The sequence below is a fragment of the Anser brachyrhynchus genome (assembly GCF_964034855.1).
Source record: "Anser brachyrhynchus genome assembly, chromosome: 4".
Lineage (NCBI taxonomy): Eukaryota > Metazoa > Chordata > Aves > Anseriformes > Anatidae > Anser > Anser brachyrhynchus.
The window spans coordinates 50,009,176-50,032,865 of record NC_137698.1 but is presented as its reverse complement, the minus strand read 5'-3'; the positions used below and the strand labels follow the sequence as shown (position 1 = coordinate 50,032,865).

Below are 23,690 nucleotides of genomic sequence, written 5' to 3'. Positions count from 1 at the left end.
TGAAATATTGCAATTAAAATCTTCCTCATTGCTTCACTCCTGTGAAAATATAGGCTATCAAGGAAAATTAGTCAGATTAGGAATTCTAACTGTTTTGGTTGAGACAAGGCAAGGAAAATATTGGCTTGAATGGCAGATGATAAATAAGTTACGATTTTCTCTTCTGTTTAAGGAAAAATAAAACATTACTCCCATTAGCCTGTCAGTTCCAGGTTAGTCTCATAGAAAGATTCAAGGACTTCCATTTCTTCTGCAGTTAATTACATATTTATGTTCAAATCTGTTGGAAATTAAGAAAAAAACTAAAAAGCAAAAAGATTTATCAGGAATGTCAGTTTCTGCTCAGAGCAGCTTCATCACAGTTCTTAGAATTAGATTACTCTCTTGCATGCCAAATCAATCAGGAAAGCTTGAACAAAAATTCAAAATGATTTTGAAAAGATTTTTCATTTGAATTAGCCAGCAAGATTCTTTAAATAGCAAACCCCACTCTATGGTTTTTCTGAACTTCTTTTCATGGAACCCAATTATGTTAGATTTAAATAGGCTTCATACAATAGCTTTCTACTTTTTGAAGTACTACCAGACCAGTCAGAAACAGACAGTATAATTAGCATTTCTTATTCCCTGGACACTTAGTAAGGCTGTTACTAACTTTGATAACATCATGGGGAATGACTCAGGTACAATGTTAGATAATTTTCCATTGTAATTATATGCATAATTTGTAGCATAAAATAAGGTAGATAATTAATGCTTTCTATTTGATTTAAATATTTTAATATTATTAACCCTTTCAAATACTGTTACAGAAATTACAAAAATGAGACTAAATTGTAGAACTCAAATGGCTGGATATCAATTGTAAAAAGGTGTATCTTTATCTAAGAAGCTCTGGTCAACTTTAAGGAAGGGGAATTTTATGTAACAGGGCAAGACAAGAAATTTAGACTAATCCACTGGCAGAGAGTGGTGTGAAATCAAGACAATGTCAAATCAAGGCAATGTCCCTGAACAAATTGACTGGCTAAGAATACAGAGGGGTTGCTTCCTTGAAACAGATGTAGATGTCACAGTGCTCAGCATTGAAAGTCCCACTCTTTCAGACATTCATCTGTCTGATGGCATTAATAGTCCAGCCTCTGCCAAAGCTCATACATATGGTGAGATTTAAGCACATGAGAATGGCATTTGGAGAAGATAGCACACATTAATTGTCTTCAGCTAGCCACTGGAGGATTTGAATTAAGGGTTGTGTGGTTTCAGAAAAAGATTCTACCTTTCCCCAGGAGTTAGTTCTCCAAATATGAACTATTTGGCACTTTATCTGCATGCAACTCCTGGAAAAGCCTAATTCCTTTAAAAAAATCAGAAATTTGGGGATTCAATAAAACTGATTTTCAGTGCTCTTCTTGGCCCAGGGAGCTGTAAAGAAAGTGTCGTGGATGTCTGTAGAGCCTTCTGAGACTCAGCACAAAGTTACCTAAATGAGGGTTTAAGTGAGCTAACTTGTGTTGCATGTGGTATACCTCTAAATGTGGATCTCTTTGGTAAGTCAGTTAAGACCCCTGTATTGAAATTCCACTCAAGACGGTGAGCAAAGAGGTTAGATACTGATGTCAGAGCCATTATGGACTGGCAAATATATCAACAGGCAGGCAAGGTAAAAACAAATGACTTGGATCCCAACGGCAGTGACCGTTCCTGAAATTGCAGCTTTGTGCATTTGGGGTAGGAGGCAGAGGCTGAAAAAGCATCCTGGGACTGTAGAACAAGAGGTTATCCCTCGGAAACCATGAGAAGGAGGGGAAGTTAGAACGGTCAGAGCCTAAAACCAGGCATTTTTACTAACAACTGCAACTGAAATTTCTTCTGTTTCCAGAAATGTTTCTGAAAACTCCTAAAGAAGTGTGGGAACTTGCTAAAAGTTGCGAAAACTCACACACTGTTTTCTTGTTTTTCACTGATGCCTTTATATTTAACGAACATAGCTGCCTATGTTGAAATTGCTCTTGCATTTTCAGATAGCTTTATAGGTGCTTTTTTTAGGTGCTTTTTTTTTTATAGGTGCTTTTTTTAATCTTTCTCATTAAACTGCTTTGAACAATAATGACCAAAGAATGTGATATTTCCCTAGATACCTCTTCTTCATAAACAGAAAAATCTGTTGGTCACATTTTTTCCGTTCCAAAAAAAAAATGGGGTAAACTTGCTACACAAACAGTAATGACAGCAAAGACTGTCAGGTCAGGCAGAAGCATCCTTCTTATGGACTAGAAAAATAACCTCCTATGTCTAGCCGTTATGGTTGTTAGATCTTCTTATTTCAGATGGTCCTTGATAAGAAGTATATATGTACTGCCATAAGTTTTTCTTAAGGAGCAGAGCCAGCTCTTCTGGATCTTTAAGAAGGCATATTTTACAAAGGCATATATTTTATTTTATCTTAAGGTTCTAAAAGGATTTCTGTTGTTCTGAGGGACGAATCAGTCCGAGATAACAAAGAGCGCCTTCATGTGTTACTATAAATGGTTTATGAACCTCAGGTTTTCATGGCACATTAAAAATTCATATGAACATTAAATTTAAAATTTAAGTATCTGAACTAGCTAAAAACACTTCTTAAAGCTTGTAAACAGGCAGATATATATCTCTATACCCAGCAAGGGAGACTTGGGACTTATGTCCAGATCATCAGGTGTGTTATATAGTCAACTCGGAGTCTAAATTTGGTCCTTGGATAAATACCTTGATCTCTCCTTTTAATCATCCAAAGACAGAACATGCCAGCAATTTATGTTCACTCTCAAATAGCTTGCTTTTGCCCAACTTACTTACACTAAATTTCTTCAGGCAGGTTTGGACTGGTAGCCAGTAACAAGTTACGTCAACTAGAAAGCACTACTCAATATTAGTGGTAGTGAAATTGGACTTTGCATTTCCTCTTTGCTATCTTCCAGGTTTTGAAAGAAGTATCACACAGTTGTCTTGCCCTTGATCATCTCTTTTAGTCAAATAACATTATTTTGGTGGGGCTATATTCCTCTTACCTGACCAGGCTGCTGAGTGTTATGCACGTGCTCCAGTTTAGTCCGGTAAATTAGCCTTTTAGCAGACGGCATTAGGCGATCCTGGAAGGCAAGTCATCCCAACTTTTTTAGAACGGAACTAACTGCCTTGTGGAGCTGTCTGTCTGTCTGTTTCTTTATCTCTTTTCTGTCTATAAGACAACCATAAGTAGCTTTAGGTACCAAGTGAAGAGAGATGGATCCATGAGAGAGATCTTTTTTTTTTTTTCACTGAGAAATGGAATGAGAATTTATAAAGTCCTTCTTTTGTATATTAACAAAATGTTGGTAATTAAACTGCTAGGGAAAGAATCTGCGAGTATTCTCTTAAAATTTCAGTAAGTTAAAGTTATTGACAATAGAACTAGACAGAGGGCTCCATTCATCATTTAAAACTTCTATCAAGATGGCAAATCAAATATCTTTTGATATGTGCTTATTGGATTTAGTTTGCTGAAGTCACTTCTCTGAAGTTCCTGGAATGAGAAGGCTAATAAACTGAAATGCTTTGATGTTGCCAAAAGGAACAGCTCTTTAAGCATTAGCCTTGAGAATTTGTGTGGGATGGAATAAAAGACAAAGGGTTATATTTTCTTCATTGTATTTAAATTAGGAATTCTAGGGAGAGAGTCTTCCAATAAAGAGGTGTTACAGTTTTGAAAAGCTGAGAGAAAGAAAAATGAAAATATTTACAAACAAGGCTTTCTTACAAAAAAGAGAGAAAGCAGTAATTGATATATGTGTAATATAAATGTATATGTTTCAAATGCTCTCTGACAGACTTTGTACAAAATGTCAAATATTCAAAGATTTTTAAATTATTTGTTTGCCTGATTCCAGGTGGTAAGGAGTTGCTCCTTGTTGCAGAATTTAGCATGATCATCACAAGTATGTGCATAGGTAGAAACGAATGCACCCAGTTCTGTAATATAATTTTATACTTCATGGCTTGTCCTTGGCTGCCTGCTGATTTAAGGCATCCTCTGCTGTGAAGGTACGACTTGTGTAAGAAGATGCAGACAGATGGCGGTGTCAGATATTGTGCCTTGGAGAAGGTGCTGTGGGTGTTACAGGACTGGTAGTTCTCCTCCTAGCTGATGAACTTGTGCTTTCCCTCTGTCGTCTTCCTCTCCATGGAGCCCTGTTATCTCTGGCAGGAGGCTCGGTTAGATATGAGCACTTTCACTTACTTTTCCTTTATGGAAGCAAGGGTAATCAGTGAAGCAACACAACAGTGGCATATTACTGGCCAAACAGTGACCGGGTGGATAAAACTTCCCAGCAGCTGAAATCAAAATTTGCTGGCTGTATCTTCCATTATGAAAATGTTATAAAGGCTACAGTGTTGATTAGAAGGGCATCTCCATGAGTGAAAATCTCGTCCCTATCTCTCCTTATCTTTCATATCCTACAAAATTGGCAGTCTTGATCTGAGAATGGCACTGCTCTCTGGCAATCAGTAATCACCTATCAGGATAATGGTCACTAAGTGCAGAAAATGTTGCATGAAGAATATGCCCACCATCCTCAAACAAGCATTTGTGTTTCGGACCAATAATATTCTTCCTGAGTGAAGCAATTACTTTCAAAACTTGCTACATCTTCTACTCAGAGCCCTGAAAATCCTCAGAAGTAAAACAGAAAACAGAAAACTCCTGGGGCTTGGAGGTGTAGTGAAGAAACCTGTTTCCATTTCCTTGTGACTATTCACCTCAGAAATAAGCTGCCTTCATTCAGACCAACCCGTCAGTCATTTTTGATCATAGGATGATCCTATGATCTTGACAACTAGTCTCCTGAAAGGTTCGTTTGCATGCTCTTCCTCCACAAGAGACCCACTTTGTTGCAAGACTCCTGAATAAGGTCACCCATGCTCATGGAAAGGCTTTAGAATCTTTAGGATATGTTTAAGAGGGGTGACACACCAAACTTTCCAGTCGTAGTGTTGAATCCAGCTGCTACATCAAGTGGACAATTGGGCTGGGGTGTCCACTAAACTCATCTCCAGCATCAGTTATGAGATTGGGGTGCAAGGGCACAGCAAAATAGGCAAGGCAGAATTATGGGACTTTGACAGATGCTATACCCCTCCTACTAATCATGTGTTTCAGCAGTGGTTCAGATGCTTAGATGATGAGTACAGGTTGAGAATCTTTTTAGAACAGGAAAACAGTAAAATAAACAAGCAAGGCAGGTATAAAAAACAAAAACATTTTATTTCCAACAATACCAAACAGAAACTAGGCAAAATATCATGTCTCTGGGAGAAGAGCACTGATAATTTCTGATGAATGTTTCCACTATTATAAATGAACAAAGGCTTTAAAGCAAACTGTGCAGTAATACAAGAGAACTAATAATGCTGCAGTAGAGATGGCTACAATTGTGTTAAAACCCAACAAAAAACACGCTTCCACAAGTATTTAAATTTATATGTATATATGTATATATATATATATATGTTCAGTATATGTAGTATACTGAACAAAGCAAGTCAAGTTTCTAGTTGGGTGTAAGCATTTATTAAGGCAGTGGAAAAATCTCAATGGGCACCTTACATTAGTAGCATGTGCAAACTTGGGGATGGAGTCTGTTCTTGCAATTCTTACCCTGAATCAACAACAACAACAAAAAACACTTTTTTTTTTTTCTGGAAAGGATAGGGCTAATAAATCTAAGCATTCCTATATTTTGTCATCTGATCTGTTTTCTGAACTCTAGCTGAATGAATCTGAGTAGATCTCATATTCACTAAAGAGATCTTAGACACTCAACTGAAGATAGTAAGGCTCAGTCCGGTGGTCTAAGTTTAGTGGTCTAACTTTAATGCCATTTGTGATGACCTTGTGGATCCTGCCAGGCACCCACGGGCTGCTGCTGTACAGTTCCTGCATTGTATTTTCCAGGCTTGTGGGGATATTTCAGGTACACAGGTCCCACTGTGTAGCCACCTACACAGAGATTTCTTAATCTGTGAGGAAATACTTGTAGTGCAACTTGTGTAACTAAACATATCGTCAAACAGATGGCTTGGCATCATCAATATGTCTGATTTAGGGGGAACGGTATAATTGTCCAAGTGTTAGAGCAGGGATGTGCTTATCAGGTTCTAAAAAACTTCACTGTGGGTGCAGAACTAGTGCACAGCCACACGGCAGGTATGACTGCCAGTAGTTAAACTGGTAGAAGCAAACCAAACACTTTTTGTGTAAGCATATCCGGAGGAGGTAAGTGTTGCATTCCGCTAGTAAGACAGTGATGAAATAGCTGTGAGGATAGTGAATGATACATGATCATAATGGTATACAAACAGAAACACACTTTCTATCTGTAGAAAAAAGGAAACTGGAATGTTCTTCTTGCTATGCTGTTCTTCTATGCACAAAGCAATGTCTTTAATCCACCTCCATTTTCTCCACCTGGCTTTCAGCTAACTCATTGCTTTCCGTAAGTGAGCAGCTTTCAGAGCTTTTCACCTCTCTTTAAGGCCATTAGCAATTGCCTCAGTAGTATCTGCTGCATCTGGAAAGAAAATTCTATTTTATAACAAGACTTACACGGCTTTAGTTTGTGTGGGGTGGGCATGCCTAAGCTCAAACTCAATCAGAGAAGTTACTGCTACTGGAAACAGGGCATAGGAATCTTTTCGAGTAAATGGGACCTAGCTCTACATCTACACTGGCAATGAAGAAAATAAATAAAATCAGGGACCTGGGCTCAACTACTATGCCCCAATTGTACAAACTGTTTAGCTGTTAGCATACTTTCTGCAATATTTTGGTGCATACTGGTTAGGATTTCATAGAATCATCATAGGATCGTTAGGGTTGGAATGTAGCATAGCAGACCACAGTCCTCTAACTTCTGTCCCTCCTGGTTACAGATCAGTCATTTCCCTTCAGATCTTTCTCACAGTTCCTGTCAAAATATAGAGGTGCTAACCTAAAGCGTCCTAGTGCCCAAGAAAAATATTTTAAACATCGGTTTGGTTCAAAGATTTTTGGGGGACTACATTTTAACCACATCTTTCTTTTCCTCATGCCAGGTGCCTTTCTTGTCAATGGTCATTCTCTCCAGGCCTAGAAGCTCCAAGTGAGATCCACAGAGAATCATGTTAACTTCCCCTCCTGTCCGGTGGCATTGAGTGTGACAACATTTTGCTTCCAAAAGAGACATCTGAAAGTCCTTAGAAAGTGAGCTGTATGGGTAAGTATAAAATGGCTGACAATTTGAAAGCCTGTTAAAATTCTATTATGCATTTTGGGGGATCTTGCTGGTATTATGAACTAATAGAGACACGGGAAAGTGAACTTATAACTTTAGTAAAATAAAGAAGGTAAATTTTCAAGGTCCCTATCTAGATATAGACTGGGGTGTGTTATTATGGTGCTTACACATGGAATATACACACAGGAAGTTAACACAATACTTCTTTCCTAGCTGTCATGCAGTTTGGACAGAAGGGTCTAACTGGGGTGTGTTGTGTATATTTTCTGCTTCTTGATGATCAGAAGGAATTCAGTGAGACTAACCCCCCTACCACCACTGAAATACATTGATGTATGGGAAAACAGAGCCTAATGCACTGGGCTGAGATGAGCATTTTGGTTTCTTTGTTCCTGACAGTGATAGGATGGGAAGGATAGGAGTCCCAGTGAGTAAGAAGAAAAGAAAGAGGACTCGACACTTCCAGGAAAGTAGTTCTGCTGGGAGCTAAGGGCAGCAGAAGTAGCTAAGGTGTCTGTCATATTTGTAGTACTTCTGGTAGAGAGTTCAGTAGTGAAAGACAGTATTTAAGGCCCAGCGTATTATGAACACTGAAAAAGATGCACATGGTCTTTGTGTAATGGATCTTGGTGTAATGTGAACATTGGGATGCTGTGAAGATGACATCTTTCAGTAGCGTCCACTGTGTAGCTGCATGTTGCTACTACCAGCATGACATATTTGCTCTGGCTCTTCGTGGTGCATGATCCATTGCATGGAGGGGCTGATGGGATGTGCGCTCGTTCCTTGTTCTAAGAACACCTGAAGCTTTTGCACAGCTGTACAGATATTTGTAATGCTTTCATTGAGGTCTTCCCATTTCAGCATGTAAGCAGTGCCATAATCATGGGAGGAAAGCAGTACTTCCAGAAGTCTCTGCATAAGCACCAGTTCTGAGTTCTGGATGATACCTGGCTAGGCAGGCACAAACTGCTGCGGCCACTCCTCAACTCCAAAATTACATGAACCCAAAACAAATACTGTATGTCATCTCTGCTGGCAATAGACGTGCAGCTCTAGACAACTAAATCAAGCCCTAAATGACTGTGGAACTGCACTGGAGATCAGGTCTGTTGTTATTGTAGACTTAAAATGACCAGTTTCAAAAGATAGATGCAGCACAATACAGTCAGCAATATCTACTGAGTGCACAGTGTAATCCTGCTAGAGTTAATTATGGTGTCTCCTTAAAACCTCAATGATTTTAATACGTATTGGCTAAAATAATTCTGTAGAACAATTTCCAAATCCATCATGGATGAACTAGCATTTGTTAGTCATACGTGATATTTTCTTGAGGAGGAGAAAATCTGCTTTTCAAAACAATAGAACTATTCTTGAGTGCTTGTAAAAAAGCTATTTGCTTTTTGCAGACAGAATTTTCTTAAAATTGGCCCAGACAGAAGGTCTGTCTATCCCACAAAAATTTTCATAGTCTATGTAAAATCCTTCCAAATTTAGGAAAAGTCTTATATTCATATATGGATATCCAACCTTAAAGTTTATGTATAGTAAAAGAAAAGACAAATGAGTTTTGAGAAAAAAAAAGTGTAAGTCCTTCTTATATTGTTGCCTTGAATCTTGTTGCCATTGCATTAACATTAAGAGGCATGTTTGCAGCTTTTATCCATAAGATTCAAATGGTTGATAATGTAAGTTATTTAATTTCTATCAAAAAATTCTTATATTTTCCTGTTGGAGTGGCACCATGAAGACTGAAGAATTACATCCTAGGCAGTAAGGAGGCAAGTTCTTTTGCACACAGCAGCAGGGGATTACTTCATGTACCAGGCTGGAGTGGTGATCCATTGTGGCTAATATCATTCTCATAATCACCACAATTTTCTAAATGAAGCAGAAGTAGTAATACAGCTACAGTTGGTGTGATGTCACAGACAACACAGAAAACCTGCTTTAGTTTAATCTTAGGAATTTGTTTGCCTTGTCTGGTCAGTTTTACCAAAGATTGTTTCATAATTTACACTAAGCAACTCCAGTGTTTGCTACCAAATAATTTTTAAGACAAGCATCCACTGTTTGTTTTTTGCTTGGTGGATAGTAAAACAAGAACAGACAAATTAGGTAACTGATAAAACACCATCTTTGTTCCCAGTGGTGTATTTGAACAATAACATTCCTCATAAATGCCATAGTGACAGCTTACCAGAAAAGACTTTATTTCTGTCCTGTATAATAGATGCTGGTTTTAAGCAACATTCAAAAACACTTGTTGATGGTTCTGTTTCTGCAGTGTTTCAATCTTCCTCAATATACTAAAACCACACGACAGCTGAGCCACATACACGTATTTCCAAAATGTGAGCATCATGGGCCACACTGTATGTGAAATTGATAGCAGTCATTGTATCTTTCAAACCCAGTAACTCAGTTGTCAAAAGACCCAGATGTATTTTGTTCAAATTCTAACTAGATTTGTAATGCACCTGGTAACCTTTCAGAAACACAGAAATTTTACTTCTGTCAAAATGAGCATTAAGAATACTAATATAGGTCAAGCAGTTTGCTGTTGGTATGAGCAACAGCATAAGTAACCCATAATTTGCATCCAAAATGAATAATGAGTAGCTGCCGTTGTATGATTTAAGACTCTCTAAATAAAAAAGAAAGTAATAAGGAAATACAAAAAAAAAAAGGTTATTGAAAAGACAAAAAAAAAGGAACATTACAGCTGAGTTGCTTTTCTTGCTTAGCTGTGATACTGAGACAAGAGAGCAACTGCGGAGGTGAGTGGAGTCTTACATAAAGCACTGGAAAACCTGCAAGTCCTGAGCAGAACAAAGATCCCCTAAATCTCTCCGTAAGCTTAATCAGCAGAGAATACAAAATCTGGTTTCCCGCATCTACTGGGATATCCAGTCAAAAGATTGGCAAGACCCTGTTAATTAAGGTTGTAGAGTAAAATTTGCCACCATACGTACCGTTTTTTTTTCTCTGAATGATGTTTACCCTTTGTTCTAGTCTGCTTAAGTTGTTTCTAGGCTGAAAAGCTAAAACAGTCTGGGATGGAGGTCAGCATCTAGAACATTAAGTTGAGTTCTGGGGCTTTTTCGTGAACTTTTTCTGTGTTTGGGGACAAATAATTTGATCTCCTGTGACATGATGATTGTTAATATATTAATGCAGGAAGCAGAGTTTGTTTTCCAAAGAATAGTAGGAGCATTAGAGGCCTGCAACTTCCTTGACCCAGGAAAGGACAAGGATCTGCATCTACTACAGAAGTGCACTTTTCGCTCTCTGTTTGCCTTCTTTTACCTTTATTTTTCTCTGGAACTGAATTTCAGTTCATACATGAACATTCAGTGAAGTGCATTTTTATTATATGCTTCAATTCAGATCAAAATGTCAAAACACTACAGGAAAGTAATCTTTATTCTTAGCCACACAAATGCAAATGCTTGAAAAGGCTGTCCTTGTGAAATGTCACTTTTTGCAGAGGCAAGGAATTTAAGCAGAGTGTTTTGTCTTGTAAAGAGACTGCCATTGAATAGTAATTAGTCCTTATAAGGTAAATAAATCCAACTCTTCTTCCCTGCCTGCCAAGTAGGATTTTATTGCTTCAGGATATTGGAATGCAGCTCAGTGTCTGACAACATGCCACCCCAACATCTATGGTGTGGGGACGTCAGCAGTCCTGAAACACTTGTGTTCATCTGTGTCCAGCATAGTTAGGCACAAAATTATTTCATGTTGTTTCTGATTGGCGTTGTTATTTTATTAACAAATTCTCTGTCCCTTTGATACCACACACACACATATATATTCACAAAACAAAAACAAACAAAGAGACAAAAAAACACCAGAAAACCCACCCAAACTTCTCAAACTTCTGCTGCTGAAAACTGACATTACAAAACAAGGGAGAGGAAGGATGATACCAAAACAAAATTCAACAAAAAACATGCATCGAAGAAGATGTTCTCAATATGATTGATAAAAAAATTTATTTCCTGTGTTCATTGTTCTTCCAAAATTTTGACTTAACTAGTTCTATAATTGGTTTAAGTCAAAGCTACAATATGTATGCAGTACAACTTATCGGTGCGTAGATTTTGCACATCCTTACTGTCACTTGGCAATGTTTTCAGCTGATATCAGCGTATTTGATCTATTTATGGATTTGAGGTCTGGAACTGTGCTTCCTGGAAAATACTTAGTAGGTCTTCTCGGGTAAGATAGGACACAGGAAGTGAGGAACTGGCACCTTAAGGAACACTGCATTGTTATGTGTATTTCTTGGATCTACTGTTGCCTTTCATATTAATTTTTTGATTAGTCTCTCTGTAACACCTTTGCAGTTGTATCTTACATCAGTCTCTGAATGTGAAACAAGAAAGGAAATTCTCTTGTGGTCAGTTCTGCTTGCTTTACCTCTTGCAACATCTATATTGAAATCACAAAGACTCGTGCTAGTAAGGTGAACATGAGCTGGCCTGTAAAGCTTGGTTATAATACTTGAGTATTAAATAATGGTACTTAGCACTTATGCAACTTAATGCTTGATAATCTTCAAAGCACTTTACAAATCTTAACTAGTTAATACCCACAGCAACTCTGTGTGGTACGTTATGAAGGCCACACATTGAAAATCTCCCACAATATGAGCTTGCCTGCATACTAAGTATATGTGAAAAAATATCTGCATAGTTATGTCCCTGAAGTCATGAGTGTTTAATTTTACTGGGCTGTAACACAGTTACATGCTCTGCTTTCAATAAATTAGTTCTGCTTTCTTATACTCTGCATTGTGACCCAGCACACAGTATTGCCACAAATTTAATGATATTATTATTATTAAAACTCCTGGAAGCAAACAAGCAGAGAGTCATAATTTTTATCCAAGATATCAAGTTTCTAGTGCTAATGATTGCAAAGAAAACTCACGGGAAAGGGCCAGGAAGCCTCTAAATACTGATGCTCTCAGGACAGTAAGTACCATTTCTGAAAATGTGAGTCTTGTGTTATCGGGATTGACTGGCAAACTTATGCTTATTTTAAAGCTTAAGGGAACTTAAGGCTTCAGAGACTCCTCTTCATTTAGGAAACAGTATACTTTACTAGAACAAATTTTCTTTTAATTTTCGTGTGCAAGATAAAGAATATTGGATCGTTATTGCTTTAGTTTCTTTCAGGCCAAAAATTTCCAGTGAAGTGGAAATACTGCTTTTACTCCGCAGCAATAATGCTAACTTACTACATCTGATAATATCACAAATGCCATTGGTTCCAGTCTTCGTTAGATCTACTGGAAAACTCTTTTAAACAACATTACGATTTGAAGATAACATTATAATTTTGTGTGAAGGCCAAATACACCTGCCAAAGGTGTAAGTTATTAGCTTGTGGCTGCATGTCAAGTATCTCAATTAAAAGTAAGCCTCTGAAAAGTGAAAAGCCTTTGTAATGCCTAGCACAGAAAGGAAACAATGGCTTTCATTGTCAAGGCCTAATGGCAAGAGAGCCAGATATCAACTGATTATCAATATAGCTGTCAACTGACTATTTGTTGATATCAACATCTTGTCACAAATTAAAACAAAAGTTCAGCAATTTGTCAGGATGTCTACTGAGTCAATGTGACATTATTTATAAATACAGTGTGATCCTTCCCCTCAAAGACAGCAGGGAGCTGAATGCCTTCCTTTTGCTTTCATCTACAACTGTCTCTGTCTGTAAAGCTGGTAATTTGAGAGCTGGTACCTTGGAAGAAAGCAGTTCTATGATAATGTGTAGACTGACCTCAATTCCTTATTTTCCTTCTGCTCCAGCCTGTAAACTTTTATTTGTTTTCCACTCTGTTTCTTCCTCCCTCTGTTCTCCTTCCTTTTGTCTTCATTTCTTTTTCTGCCTTTGGAGAAAAATGACAAGTAACCTTTGAAGGAATAATTAGCAATCTCTGAGACCCCAAGTAAAAATTGTTGCCTGATTCTCTAGTAAAGTGCTTAACTAAGGGTAAGACTTTCAGGCAGATGAGGCAAAGAGACATTTCCACATGAGAGATGACAAGGGATGAGCAGAAAAGAGACCCTAGAAAGCAAAGGAATAAATGGATGGAACACAGGAGGAGGCCTAATTAGCCAGTCTCACATGCTTGCCACTACATATTTTCAAATGCTCCAAATGGAGCCTGGTGTTCTGCAGACAAGCTCATAATTAAGTACAGAGTTGCAATGCACATGCACAAGAGGTCTGAATTAAGGTTTTGTGGGTAGCCTTCTGGCTTTCCTGACCTTTGGCCACTTAATTTAGTGACCTAAATCTTTTTTAATATAGAAAAAAATGATTTTGATGAGATCTTGTAACTGTTTAGGGAGGAGGGGTTGTTAAGGAGTACAATTTCTTGTACAATTATAGATGCCTACTACTTCGAAGGAAAAAGTATTCTATTTTTATTCCGCATATATTTGTGTACTATGCTGAGTCCATAATACCTGTGTGCTTCTTTTTCTTTTTTTTTTTTCTTTTTTTTTTTCCTAAAGTGCATTAAGCTACATGACTAACATCTAATTCAAATGCATCAGAAGCAGGAAGTCTGCCAGAGAGTCTATAGGACCAGCAGATAATCATGGTTTTAAAGAGTGCCCAGAAAAGATAAGATCCTGAGGGGAAAGGATGCATGAATTCACTATGGAGGAGTTTTAGGAAAGTCTACATCAGAATCTTTTTCTAAAAGGCAGTTTTTTTCAGACCAAAGAGGTTTTAAAACCAGTAAATAATTATGTCAATATATTACATGGACCAAATTGTATTCACACTTGAGGAATTTTTAGGAAACTTGGCTATGAATTTACTGGAGGTACTGAACTATGTGGCCTTTTCCTGAAATCAGCTGTGGTACCTGAAAGCAGAAATACAACAAATATGATGGCATCTTGCAAAAAGGGCCTCTGAGGGAACTGGGGAATGGCAGACCCTAATTTGTCCATACCAGTCAGTTTAGCTGACACTGCATTACAGGATAACATTAGCAGGCATGGAACAACAGGGTGCAAGTCAACACAATCTTTGTAAAGGACAGTCATGCCTTATAAATCAGTCAAAGCTCTTTGGAGGAGTTAAGTAGGTTAACTGTGATTTAGCTGATTGCCCTGACTGTTGAATATCTTAATAACAGAGACCATGAACTTAAAGGTTTCTCTGTGGCTTTGGTATATTGAATAGAATATTAGCTTCATATGTCTTCAGTGTAGTTTTTCTCAGCTTTTTCTTATACTCTTCAACTGCTAGTGTTTTTTTTTGGTTCAGGTGGGCTTGTCAAAATAAAATAATACTTCAGTGCCTTTGGTACTTGGTGTGGTGCTGCGCCATGTACCCTGCCTGTAAGAGTGGCTCATATTATTTTTGTGCTCCTCTCTCTATATTCATCCGTAACCTCTTATACAGAAATGATAAGTTCCCGGGACAGGTCTAGCTGTTTGCCTTGTAGTATTAAAACCATTGGGATGCTGGGCACGGGGCTGGATGTGGCTAAATATCTGAAAGTATGGACCCAACCTGCCATTTTTCAACTCCTGGAACAGGCGTCGGTGCCGGGAGAGACTCTCGGGATGGGAAAACCTTGAGGGCACTCGGAAAGGTTACCCCGAGCTTAACCTTCACCCCAGCAAGGGCTGATGGCGTGTTATCCCCGGGCGGCTTCCCCCCGTCCCCACCTCCCTCTCCATCAGCACCACCCTCCTCTGTGCCTCTGCAGGAAGGCGCCTGGGAGATGAGACCGTAAAGAGAAGAGTTAATATCTGTTATGCCGGGGGAGGGCGGGGAAGGGGGAGCGGGGCCGTGCCGGGGGAGAGAACCGGGGCTCCCCCAAACCCCCCCGGCCCGGCCCGGCTCGGCCCGGCCCGGCCAAGCGCCGCCTCCGCGGCGGGATGCAGCCGCCGCCGCCCCGCGGGTGCAGGTAAGGAGCCGGTGTGTGTGGGGGGGGATGCTCGGAGCACGGAGGGCAGCCCCCCCGCTCCATCCCCACAGAGGCTGGCCTCGGGGTAGGAGAAAAGGGAGGATGAGGGGACCAAATAATAATAATAATAAAAAAAATATTAAAAAATAAATAAGAAAATAGCGCCCCGATTGCTGGCATCTCAGGTTTGGGGCGTTGAGGTGGTCCTCTTAAAACGCTGCCTGCCGAGCAGCTGGCCCACCCCGGGACGGAAGGGTTTCGAGATTTAACTTACCCCCCCTCATCCTCCATCCTCCCCATTTTAACTGAGTGGGGCCGTGGCTTGCAGTCAGTGCTAGGATCTAGCACGGCTGCTGGCGCTGAATTTGGCAGCAGCAGTTGGGAAGGGTAGTTTTCAGGAGACGTGCGGGGAATTTGCAACAGAAATAATAAGTTTCTCTGTGGTTGCCTGGTTAATTAAAAATGAAGTATGCACTGCGAATTGGCAAACAGTCCTAAGCAATGATCTCGAGCAATCCTGAGTCTTAATAGTTTATCGTATTCTCTTCTCCCATAATATTGGAAATACCTAAGCATTGCCTTTGTAAACCCACGAAGAGCCCTTAGTGTTGTTCACCGTTTAAAGAATGTTTGTAAAGGGATTTTCATCTGCACCGAATGCCAGTGGGAGCAGCCAGTGCTCCGGGAGTCAGGTCATCCGCTCCTTTTCTTGTGCAAAGAAAGCAGGAGCAGAATTATTCCAACAATACTGCTGCGTTGTTGTACAGCACGGCATGCCGTTCCCTGCTGGTACAGTTGTTCGGGTGATGTGTGCTTCTGGAGTTGATGATTTTGAGCAGAAACTTGAGAAAGAGAGAGGAAAAACATGGAGCAGTCTCTGCATCATCAACCAAAAAGGTCCTCTTGGGACTTTTTAATGCCCTGTAATGGAGCCCATGGGGGGATCGGGTTTCATTTTTGTAATTTATTTTCAGTCTAGTATATCAATATATTTATTTCAGTCATATATGCTATTTATAGAGCGCCTCTTCGAAGCAGTGCATTTTTATTTACTGTCTCCTTTCTCACATCATGATTTTGCAATGGATTGCACACAGATATTTCAGTGGTGCTGCTGCTGTGTAACTTATGGAGATGTGCATTTTGGGCAAATTAGATACATGTAGGTAGCTGCGGCTGTGCAGTTTATTGCCTCTGGCAAGGAGACCTTCAAAAGGATAAAATATTTTTGGATATATATATAATGCTAAACTGAACTGGTTGAGAAGAAAAAAATACAAATAACTCATCCTCATTTTCAACATTTTTCTGAGATAAAACAAACATAAATCCACAAATGAGGTTATAAAGTCAGTTCGGAGTTTGAAATCAGCCCTGTGTGAAGGGACAGATGACAAACACTTCCCATGCAAACATTCTGGTTTGCAGGTATTCTGCCATCCGTTCTGGATGGATGAACCAGAAGAATATGGGACGGCACAAACAGCATAAGGCTCAGTCCTGCAAAAAGTTGCGTGCACATTCCTACCTTTAGCTATTATTAACAGGCTACCTGAGGTCAGTGAGATGATTTACAGTGCATGAGGTTAAGCAGATATCCGTGTCTGCAGTACCAGGACCTACATGGACATGTTTATAAGTAATGATAGATACAGAATAACCCAGTGTGGCTGAAAACCATGGCTGGAGGTCTGTATGGTTCTTTAATTTGTAAAGATTTAAGACACTGAAAAAGTCCTTCTGACTTTTATATGCTTATGGAATAATTTTCAATCATTTTTAAAATGAAAAATGAACTTTTGTTTAGAAGTGCTTAACAGTGGAGACACTGGTTCTTCATAAAACTTAATGTATGTTCCTTCATAAAAGGAGATGGAAATATAAAATGAATTACTGGGGAAAAAAAAAAAAGAAGTCTAACTATTGAAAAAGAAAATTAATATTTGCACCATAACTTTATGTCATTGACTAAAATTCATGGACACAGAGTCCTGCCTGTTTTTTTTTTCCGTTAAAGTTTCGACATAATACAATTGGGCTAAAGGCACTGTATATTTTGGTTTCTGTTTAGCTATTGAAAAATATTTCATTTTGAAGAAAACTTTGCAGTCAGATCTACATGTAATCATTTCAGAAAAATAAATTATTTATGGACCAAAGTTCTTGTAAGAAAATATTTCTAGTGGTGTTCTAGATGATGATTTTTGTAGATATTAACTCTTCTTCTCTGTCATAAAATAATTTCAAAAAAAATATGTTTTTAAGAAAAATAGGATCATTTGCATCTAGAAAGACAAATGATATTCAAATATTTTCCTAATGGAGAATTTTAGTATTGTGTATATGAAATTTCAGCTCCCTCAGGGATCACCACAGTTTTTCCTTTCCATGCTGAATGGGAAAAAATTGCTTTGTGTAAATGCATTTTTTTACATTAGAATAGAAGGCTTAGAAATACCAAGCTCTGTAAAAAGGTATCACTCATACTGTAAGGCATTTAAAATGGAACAATCTTCCACAAAAACTCTGGTGATTTATGGAAATGAAGGATCTCATCTAAGGATTTTGCATGCTGGGATGTTAAGCCTTCACACTTCCCAGTCTCCTACAGCTTCTACTAGAAGAACCTGTGTCTGTGACACTGGCCAGACACCTTACGGGGGGTTACACCTTGACCTTACAGTAACAACAGAACACAAATTTTCTTCCTATGGGCCTACCTCTGAGTCCTGATAGGATTACTGTTCTATCTTCAGATGTCTTTGTCCACTACATAAGCACCCAAATACTATTAGATTGTGCTTAAGGTACTCTTTTATCTTGGAGCACTAGCCTTAAACTCATAAATGACACTTTTTCTTTTTCAAGAAAGCAAATATAAGCACATGACTTCCTAACAGTTAGAAAGAAAGAAAGAAAAAAAGCTAATCAGTCAGATTTTTGAGCACTGTAGAATAACAAAAGTGTGATGCTGTCTTTGCTCTCATTCTGATGGTCATCAATTAAGGCTAACTTAATACCTAAAGCTTTTTCTGCTATAAGAAACTGTATATAGACAATGTAATGAATACTGAATACATTTGTTTACTGAATACAAATATGGATATTTTAAGATACGAAATCATATAGTCAGTTATAATTAGCGAGCAATAATCAGGAGTAATTTATTTTTAAAAAAATCAAGAGAATCCACTTAGTAGTTCTGTAATTACTGTAATTAATTAGGCAATATTTTATATTTAATTTTAGGATCAAAGGTAACCAACCATTGATGGCCTTAATTTGAGATCCTAGCTGGTAATGTGCTGCTTATCTTTCTGTCTCTAAGATACTAGGTTTCAGCAGAACAAGTATCTCCAAGTAATTGAATGTCTTAAATCAGTTTGTAAATTGTTTTAATTTGGGAGGCTTTGTGTGTAGCACCAAGTACAGTTTAAATACCAACAGTGATGAACATTATGGACAGGAAGAAATGGAGAATTATGCTGCATAAATTAAAACTAATCCATCTGGAAATACTACTCTAAATGCAAACCCAGAGTGTGCAGAAACAGAAGGAATTTAGAAGGCTATAATTCCAGAATTGTGGGATGACATTAGGAAATCAAATCTTTCTGTGAATGCAGTTTAGCATGAAGAATGGAAACATATGGATAGGATACAGAGAATGACAACAATACTCAGAAATGACCACCTAGATTGATTCATCAGGAAGAGTGAAAAGAATTAAATATTTAATGCCTGGTTAACTCCTGGTAAATAAGGGAGAGAAGACAAGATAACTGTTTACAAGTATTTGAGAGATACAGTGACCAGGAAGAGAAAATAGTTACATTTAAAGCTTAGAAGTAGTGTAGCATGACGGGGGAGTGAGATACTGATGCAGAGCTCTTAGGAAACAAACAAACCAACTGTAACTCAAGAGGAAATTAGTTTAATATCTTTACTAATTTAGTTGGAAAAACAACCCCTGTGTTAAAGAGTAATAAACATTGTGAAGCATCCTTTCAGCCTTTCATTTTTGTTTTTCTACAGCAGTTAACTGAAATCTTGCTTATAACTTGAAAAATTCAAGTTTTATACTTGCAAATATCAGAAATTATAGACACACGGAGTCACAGAGCTAGATGTTGGGGCATTGTGTCTCTCCCCCAAAGCTGCATCTATTATATCAATGTATTTCCTGACAGGTCCTTAACTAACTTATGTTTTTAAGACCTCATTGATGGAGGCACCATGGCCCACCCAATTCAGAATCATTTCCAGTGAGTTTCAATCCTTTTATCTTATTTGTATTTTCCTTGCTGTAGTTTAAGCGCACTATATTTCATCTACCCTTTGTTGTGAAGAACAGATTATTCCCTTCCCTCTTTGAAATAGTCCTTCTTGTATGAGAAGATGGTTTTATGTTCTCCTTTGTTCTCTTTTGTTCTGAACAAACAATTTAAAGCGACTGTTTTCCCCAGAGGTTTAATTGATTTCTGATCTCTTAGGGATTTACAATGATCTCTGATCCTTGTTCTCTTCTGCAGTATTTCCGATGATTCCACATTGTTCTTGCTCAAAATTGGACATAATACTCAAAGTGATACATCAGCAGTGCTAAATGTAGAAGGGTTATTTTATGTAACTTGCAAGTATCTGCCCTCTTTCTGTGTGTTCTGCGTGCTAGTATTTTTTTTCTTTTTCTTTTTTTTTTCTTTTTGCAACAGTATGTTGCAGAAAACACCATAACACTATTGCATGCATGGTGCTAAATCTGTGAAATGTCATAGTGCCTAGATCCACTTCTGTAGATCTGCTGCCAGTCTTTCCTTCCTGCCTCCCTTAGCCTTCGTTTTTGCAGTTGATTATTCTTATCTAAATGGAATACTTTGCTTTCATCTTTCTCAGTCTGTCAAAACACTTGAATTCTATCTAGTACTGTCACCCAATCCATTTGAACCCCCATCAGTTTGGTCCATCTGCAGATGGGATGCTACTCTAATCCACCATGCAAAGAAATTACTGAGCAGTATTCAAAACACACTCCTGAACAGATTTGCTCAGGGTATCCTTCCAGTGTAATATTGAATTGTTGGTAACTACACTCCAAATACTCTCTTCCAACCAGTATCAAAGTATACCGCAATTTAATCTAAACCAACTGTGCCTAATTTTTTTATGAGAATGTCATGAAACCAGGGACTTGCACCCATTGCTCACAGTCTCTCAAAACTAATTTCTGGTGGCTCCAAGACTGGCTAATCTGAGGTTGGTGCAACCAATTCCCTAGGTACTGTTTATTACGCTAGTTGTTTTCAAAACCCAGTTTTCAAAACCCCAAACTTGTTTTAGAAGCTCAAACCTATTCTTTTCCCATTCAAACCTAAGTTCTTTTCCCTTTGTCACTGTTGTTAACAGTATTAATTTATTGTCAATAATTGACCTGGAAAATGAAGATGAAGAATAAAAGATACTAAATACTTTGGCCTTCTTGGCATCCCTTATTATTAGATTTTTCATCCTGCTAAGTAGTAGACCTAATCTTTCCAGGTCCTCCTTTCTTTTCTAATGTCTGTACAGAGAACTTCTCATTACTCTTTGTCTTCTGTGACAGTTAGTTTCTCATTCTAGGCCTTAGCTTTTTCATTTTTTTCATATGTATGTTATTCAATACTCATTAATTTTCATTAATTTCCACATTTTGTATGATTTTGCTTGTATCTTTCATTATACTCATAAGACTAATGGACTCTTATTTCATGATCTTCATTCAAGTTGCCTTCTACCTCCACATTCACAATATTCCTTCCCATGTTTCAGACAATTCTGGGAGAAAAAATCCTTTTTATTGCTTCTTCATTTCGTGTAAGACAAAGTTACATAATTTGTCTTCAAGAACTGGTTGGATGTTAGGCTTTGTGGCTTTATGTTGGTCTTTTACAGTATTGGTCTTTTACTGTATTTTACAGTTTACAATATATACATTGATTAATAGACTTAAAAGTGTGCATTATACAAGTTACTTTATTGGTTGTTTGCAAAAATACTCTTCAGTCCAGTGTTTATTATCACAGGAGAGAGAACTGGTGTACTTCTGTTTCATAGACAGCCCTGGGCTGAGATATATCCACAAAGAAAGAAAGATTACAAGGCAATTTGCATTTACCTTCAAAATCAGTAAAAAAAAATACAAGCTCAGAACATCATACACTTTCCTGCAAAATTACAGTGAAGTGAAAATGCTTCCAAGTTTTGCTTTCCAAGCTGTAATTCTATTACCTCTCTTACCTCTGCTTTAACCTTCTACATGCTGTTCCCCTTACTGTGGTCTGTGCCTGCGGAAAAGCTGGAAGCAGTGCTTGGATTGTCCTAGGCAAGAGGGACTGTGTTCTCTCCAGCTGGGGAGTGGGTTGTGTGCTGATGTGCCCTGGAAGATACGCATCAGTGGTCTGAAGATACGCATCAGTGCAAATATAGCAAAAGGGATTTGGGATCCCAGTAGGAACGCACCTCCCTGGCTGGAAGCTGGGGTATGCATTTTCCTGTGGTAGTAAAGATGAACAGACACTTAATGGGATTTTTGCATGAGTCTGCTCCTTCTTTCAGTGTTTTTAAATGGCAAAAGGTTCATGTTTGTGCATTGTCATCTCCACTGAATGTTACCTATCTACAGAATAGTTTATACTTAGTGAAATAAATCTGCTTATGATGCAACCTTTCAGCTATGTACATTATGACCCTAAATGCAAAAGTGCAAGGGGAATATTAAATGAATAACTGATCTAAGAATAAGATGTGCAGTGAACAGTGCTAAGTCTTGACTGGAGAATAAAACTGACAGAAAATAAACGTGATAGTGAAAGGTTGTCATTTTCAGTAACCTGAGCTTGAACCATAAACTTTTCTTTAGTCCAAGATCCTGAAAGAACAGCCTGTATGCTTTCAATCTTTCATTAAGGCAAGATTCTGTCTATTTTTCAGTAAAAGAAAGTATAATGATAGTAACTTTATTTCAAATAATGATGTTATTTAAAATTCTAGGTTCACATTGAGCATTTTGAATAACAGTGACTCTTGGTAAGCTTGGCTCTTTGTTTTTCACTTCAGAGTTTGCCATATTTTACTGGAGCAATGCTTCTGAATTAGAGCTTTAGTTCAGCAAGGTTTTAGATATATTGTATGGACTTCCCCTTGCTCTCATTTCAGGTTGTGTATTTTTGTGGGATTGTTACAGTTCATGCATGGGTGAAATTAATTGCCAGATTTGTTATCCTTATGTAAGAAAACTCCTACTGGATCCTTTTGCTTAACTTGAATTGCAGCTAGTTTAACTATTCACAGCAGGATTCCTAATACTCTGTTTCATTATCCTTTATTTACTGGTAAAGTTTTTTTACATAATGATTCGCATCTGGAATCATACCCCTATTTGTTGCTTTTATTAATGAAATAGAGCACTGTCAACCAGAACAGATATTGTCAGTGTGATTTATAAATTTGTATTTGCTTGGAAAAAAAGCTATAGTTTATAGGTGACCATTACAGGTGTACACATAGCTACTTATTTTTAAGTGAAAAGACTGGTAGGTCTTAAGCAAACTGTAAGTGAACTAGAAGTATTGCTCACTGTATAGACTTTACATTGCTCACTGTATGTTATCCCCATTCCATAGGTGAAGGTAGAGAAAGCAATAGGACTACCTCACTTTTTACCTAGCTGTTAGTATTGGCTATACTGGTTTTGGAAAGGGGTCTGAGGGTTTTTGTCAACAGCAGTTGAACACGAGCCAGCAGTGTGTCCCGGCATCCAGGAGGGCCAACCGACCCTGGGGTGCATCAGGCCCAGCACTGGCAGTCAGGAAAGGGAAGGGATTGTCCTGCTCTGCTCTGTGCTGGTGTGGCCTCTCCTTGAGCACTGTGTGCAGTTTGGGGTGCCACAGTATGAGGATATAAAACCATTAGAGAGTGTCCAAAGGAGGACTACAAAGATGCTGAAGGGTCTAGAGGGCAAGAAGTATGAGGAGCGGCTGAGGTCCCTTGGTTTGTTCAGCCCTGAGCAGAGGAGGCTGAGGGGAGGCCTCATGGCGGCCTCACGAGGGGAGCGGAGGGGCAGGCGCTGAGCTCTGCTCTCTGGGGACAGCGACAGGACCCGAGGGAACGGCATGGGGCTGGGACAGGGGAGGGTCAGGCTGGGGGTTAGGGAAAGGTTCTGCACCCAGAGGGTGGTCGGGCACTGGGACAGGCTCCCCAGGGCAGTGGTCATGACACTGAGCCTGCTGGAGTTCAAGAAGCATTTGGGCAGTGCTGTCAGACACATGGTCTGATTTTTGTGTGGTCCTGTGTAGAACCAGGAGTTGGACTCAATGGTCCTTGTTGGTCCCTTCCACCTCATGATATTTTATGATTCTATGTTTCTATAGCTGCTGTTGTTATAGCTGGAGAGCAGGGTATTGTGGGAC

General features: G+C 38.6%; 1 protein-coding gene and 1 long non-coding RNA gene across 9 annotated transcripts in view; one reads left to right on the top strand and one right to left on the bottom strand.

Moving 5' to 3' along the window:
* TRMT9B (tRNA methyltransferase 9B (putative)) overlaps positions 1-23,690 on the top strand; it is a 117,270-nt gene that overhangs the window by 76,722 nt on the left and 16,858 nt on the right. For 5 of the 8 annotated variants that reach the window (XM_080591602.1, XM_080591600.1, XM_080591598.1 and 2 more), the window contains one exon: positions 7,114-7,274. Coding sequence is in view for 1 of the 8 variants with exons in the window: in XM_080591597.1 (XP_080447723.1) it covers positions 15,218-15,246 (29 nt within the window). In the remaining 7 variants the exon portion in view is untranslated. Of the gene's footprint in view, positions 1-5,131; positions 7,275-15,082; positions 15,247-22,272; positions 22,309-23,690 lie in introns of those variants that run through there. The other 3 variants (XM_080591604.1, XM_080591601.1, XM_080591597.1) reach the window with 3 other exon arrangements.
* On the bottom strand, positions 7,285-14,970 carry LOC308194954. Its single transcript, XR_013951096.1, has 3 exons — positions 14,847-14,970; positions 13,092-13,200; positions 7,285-9,179 (listed from the first exon to the last, which is right to left on the bottom strand). It is a non-coding gene; the product is annotated as an uncharacterized lncRNA (long non-coding RNA).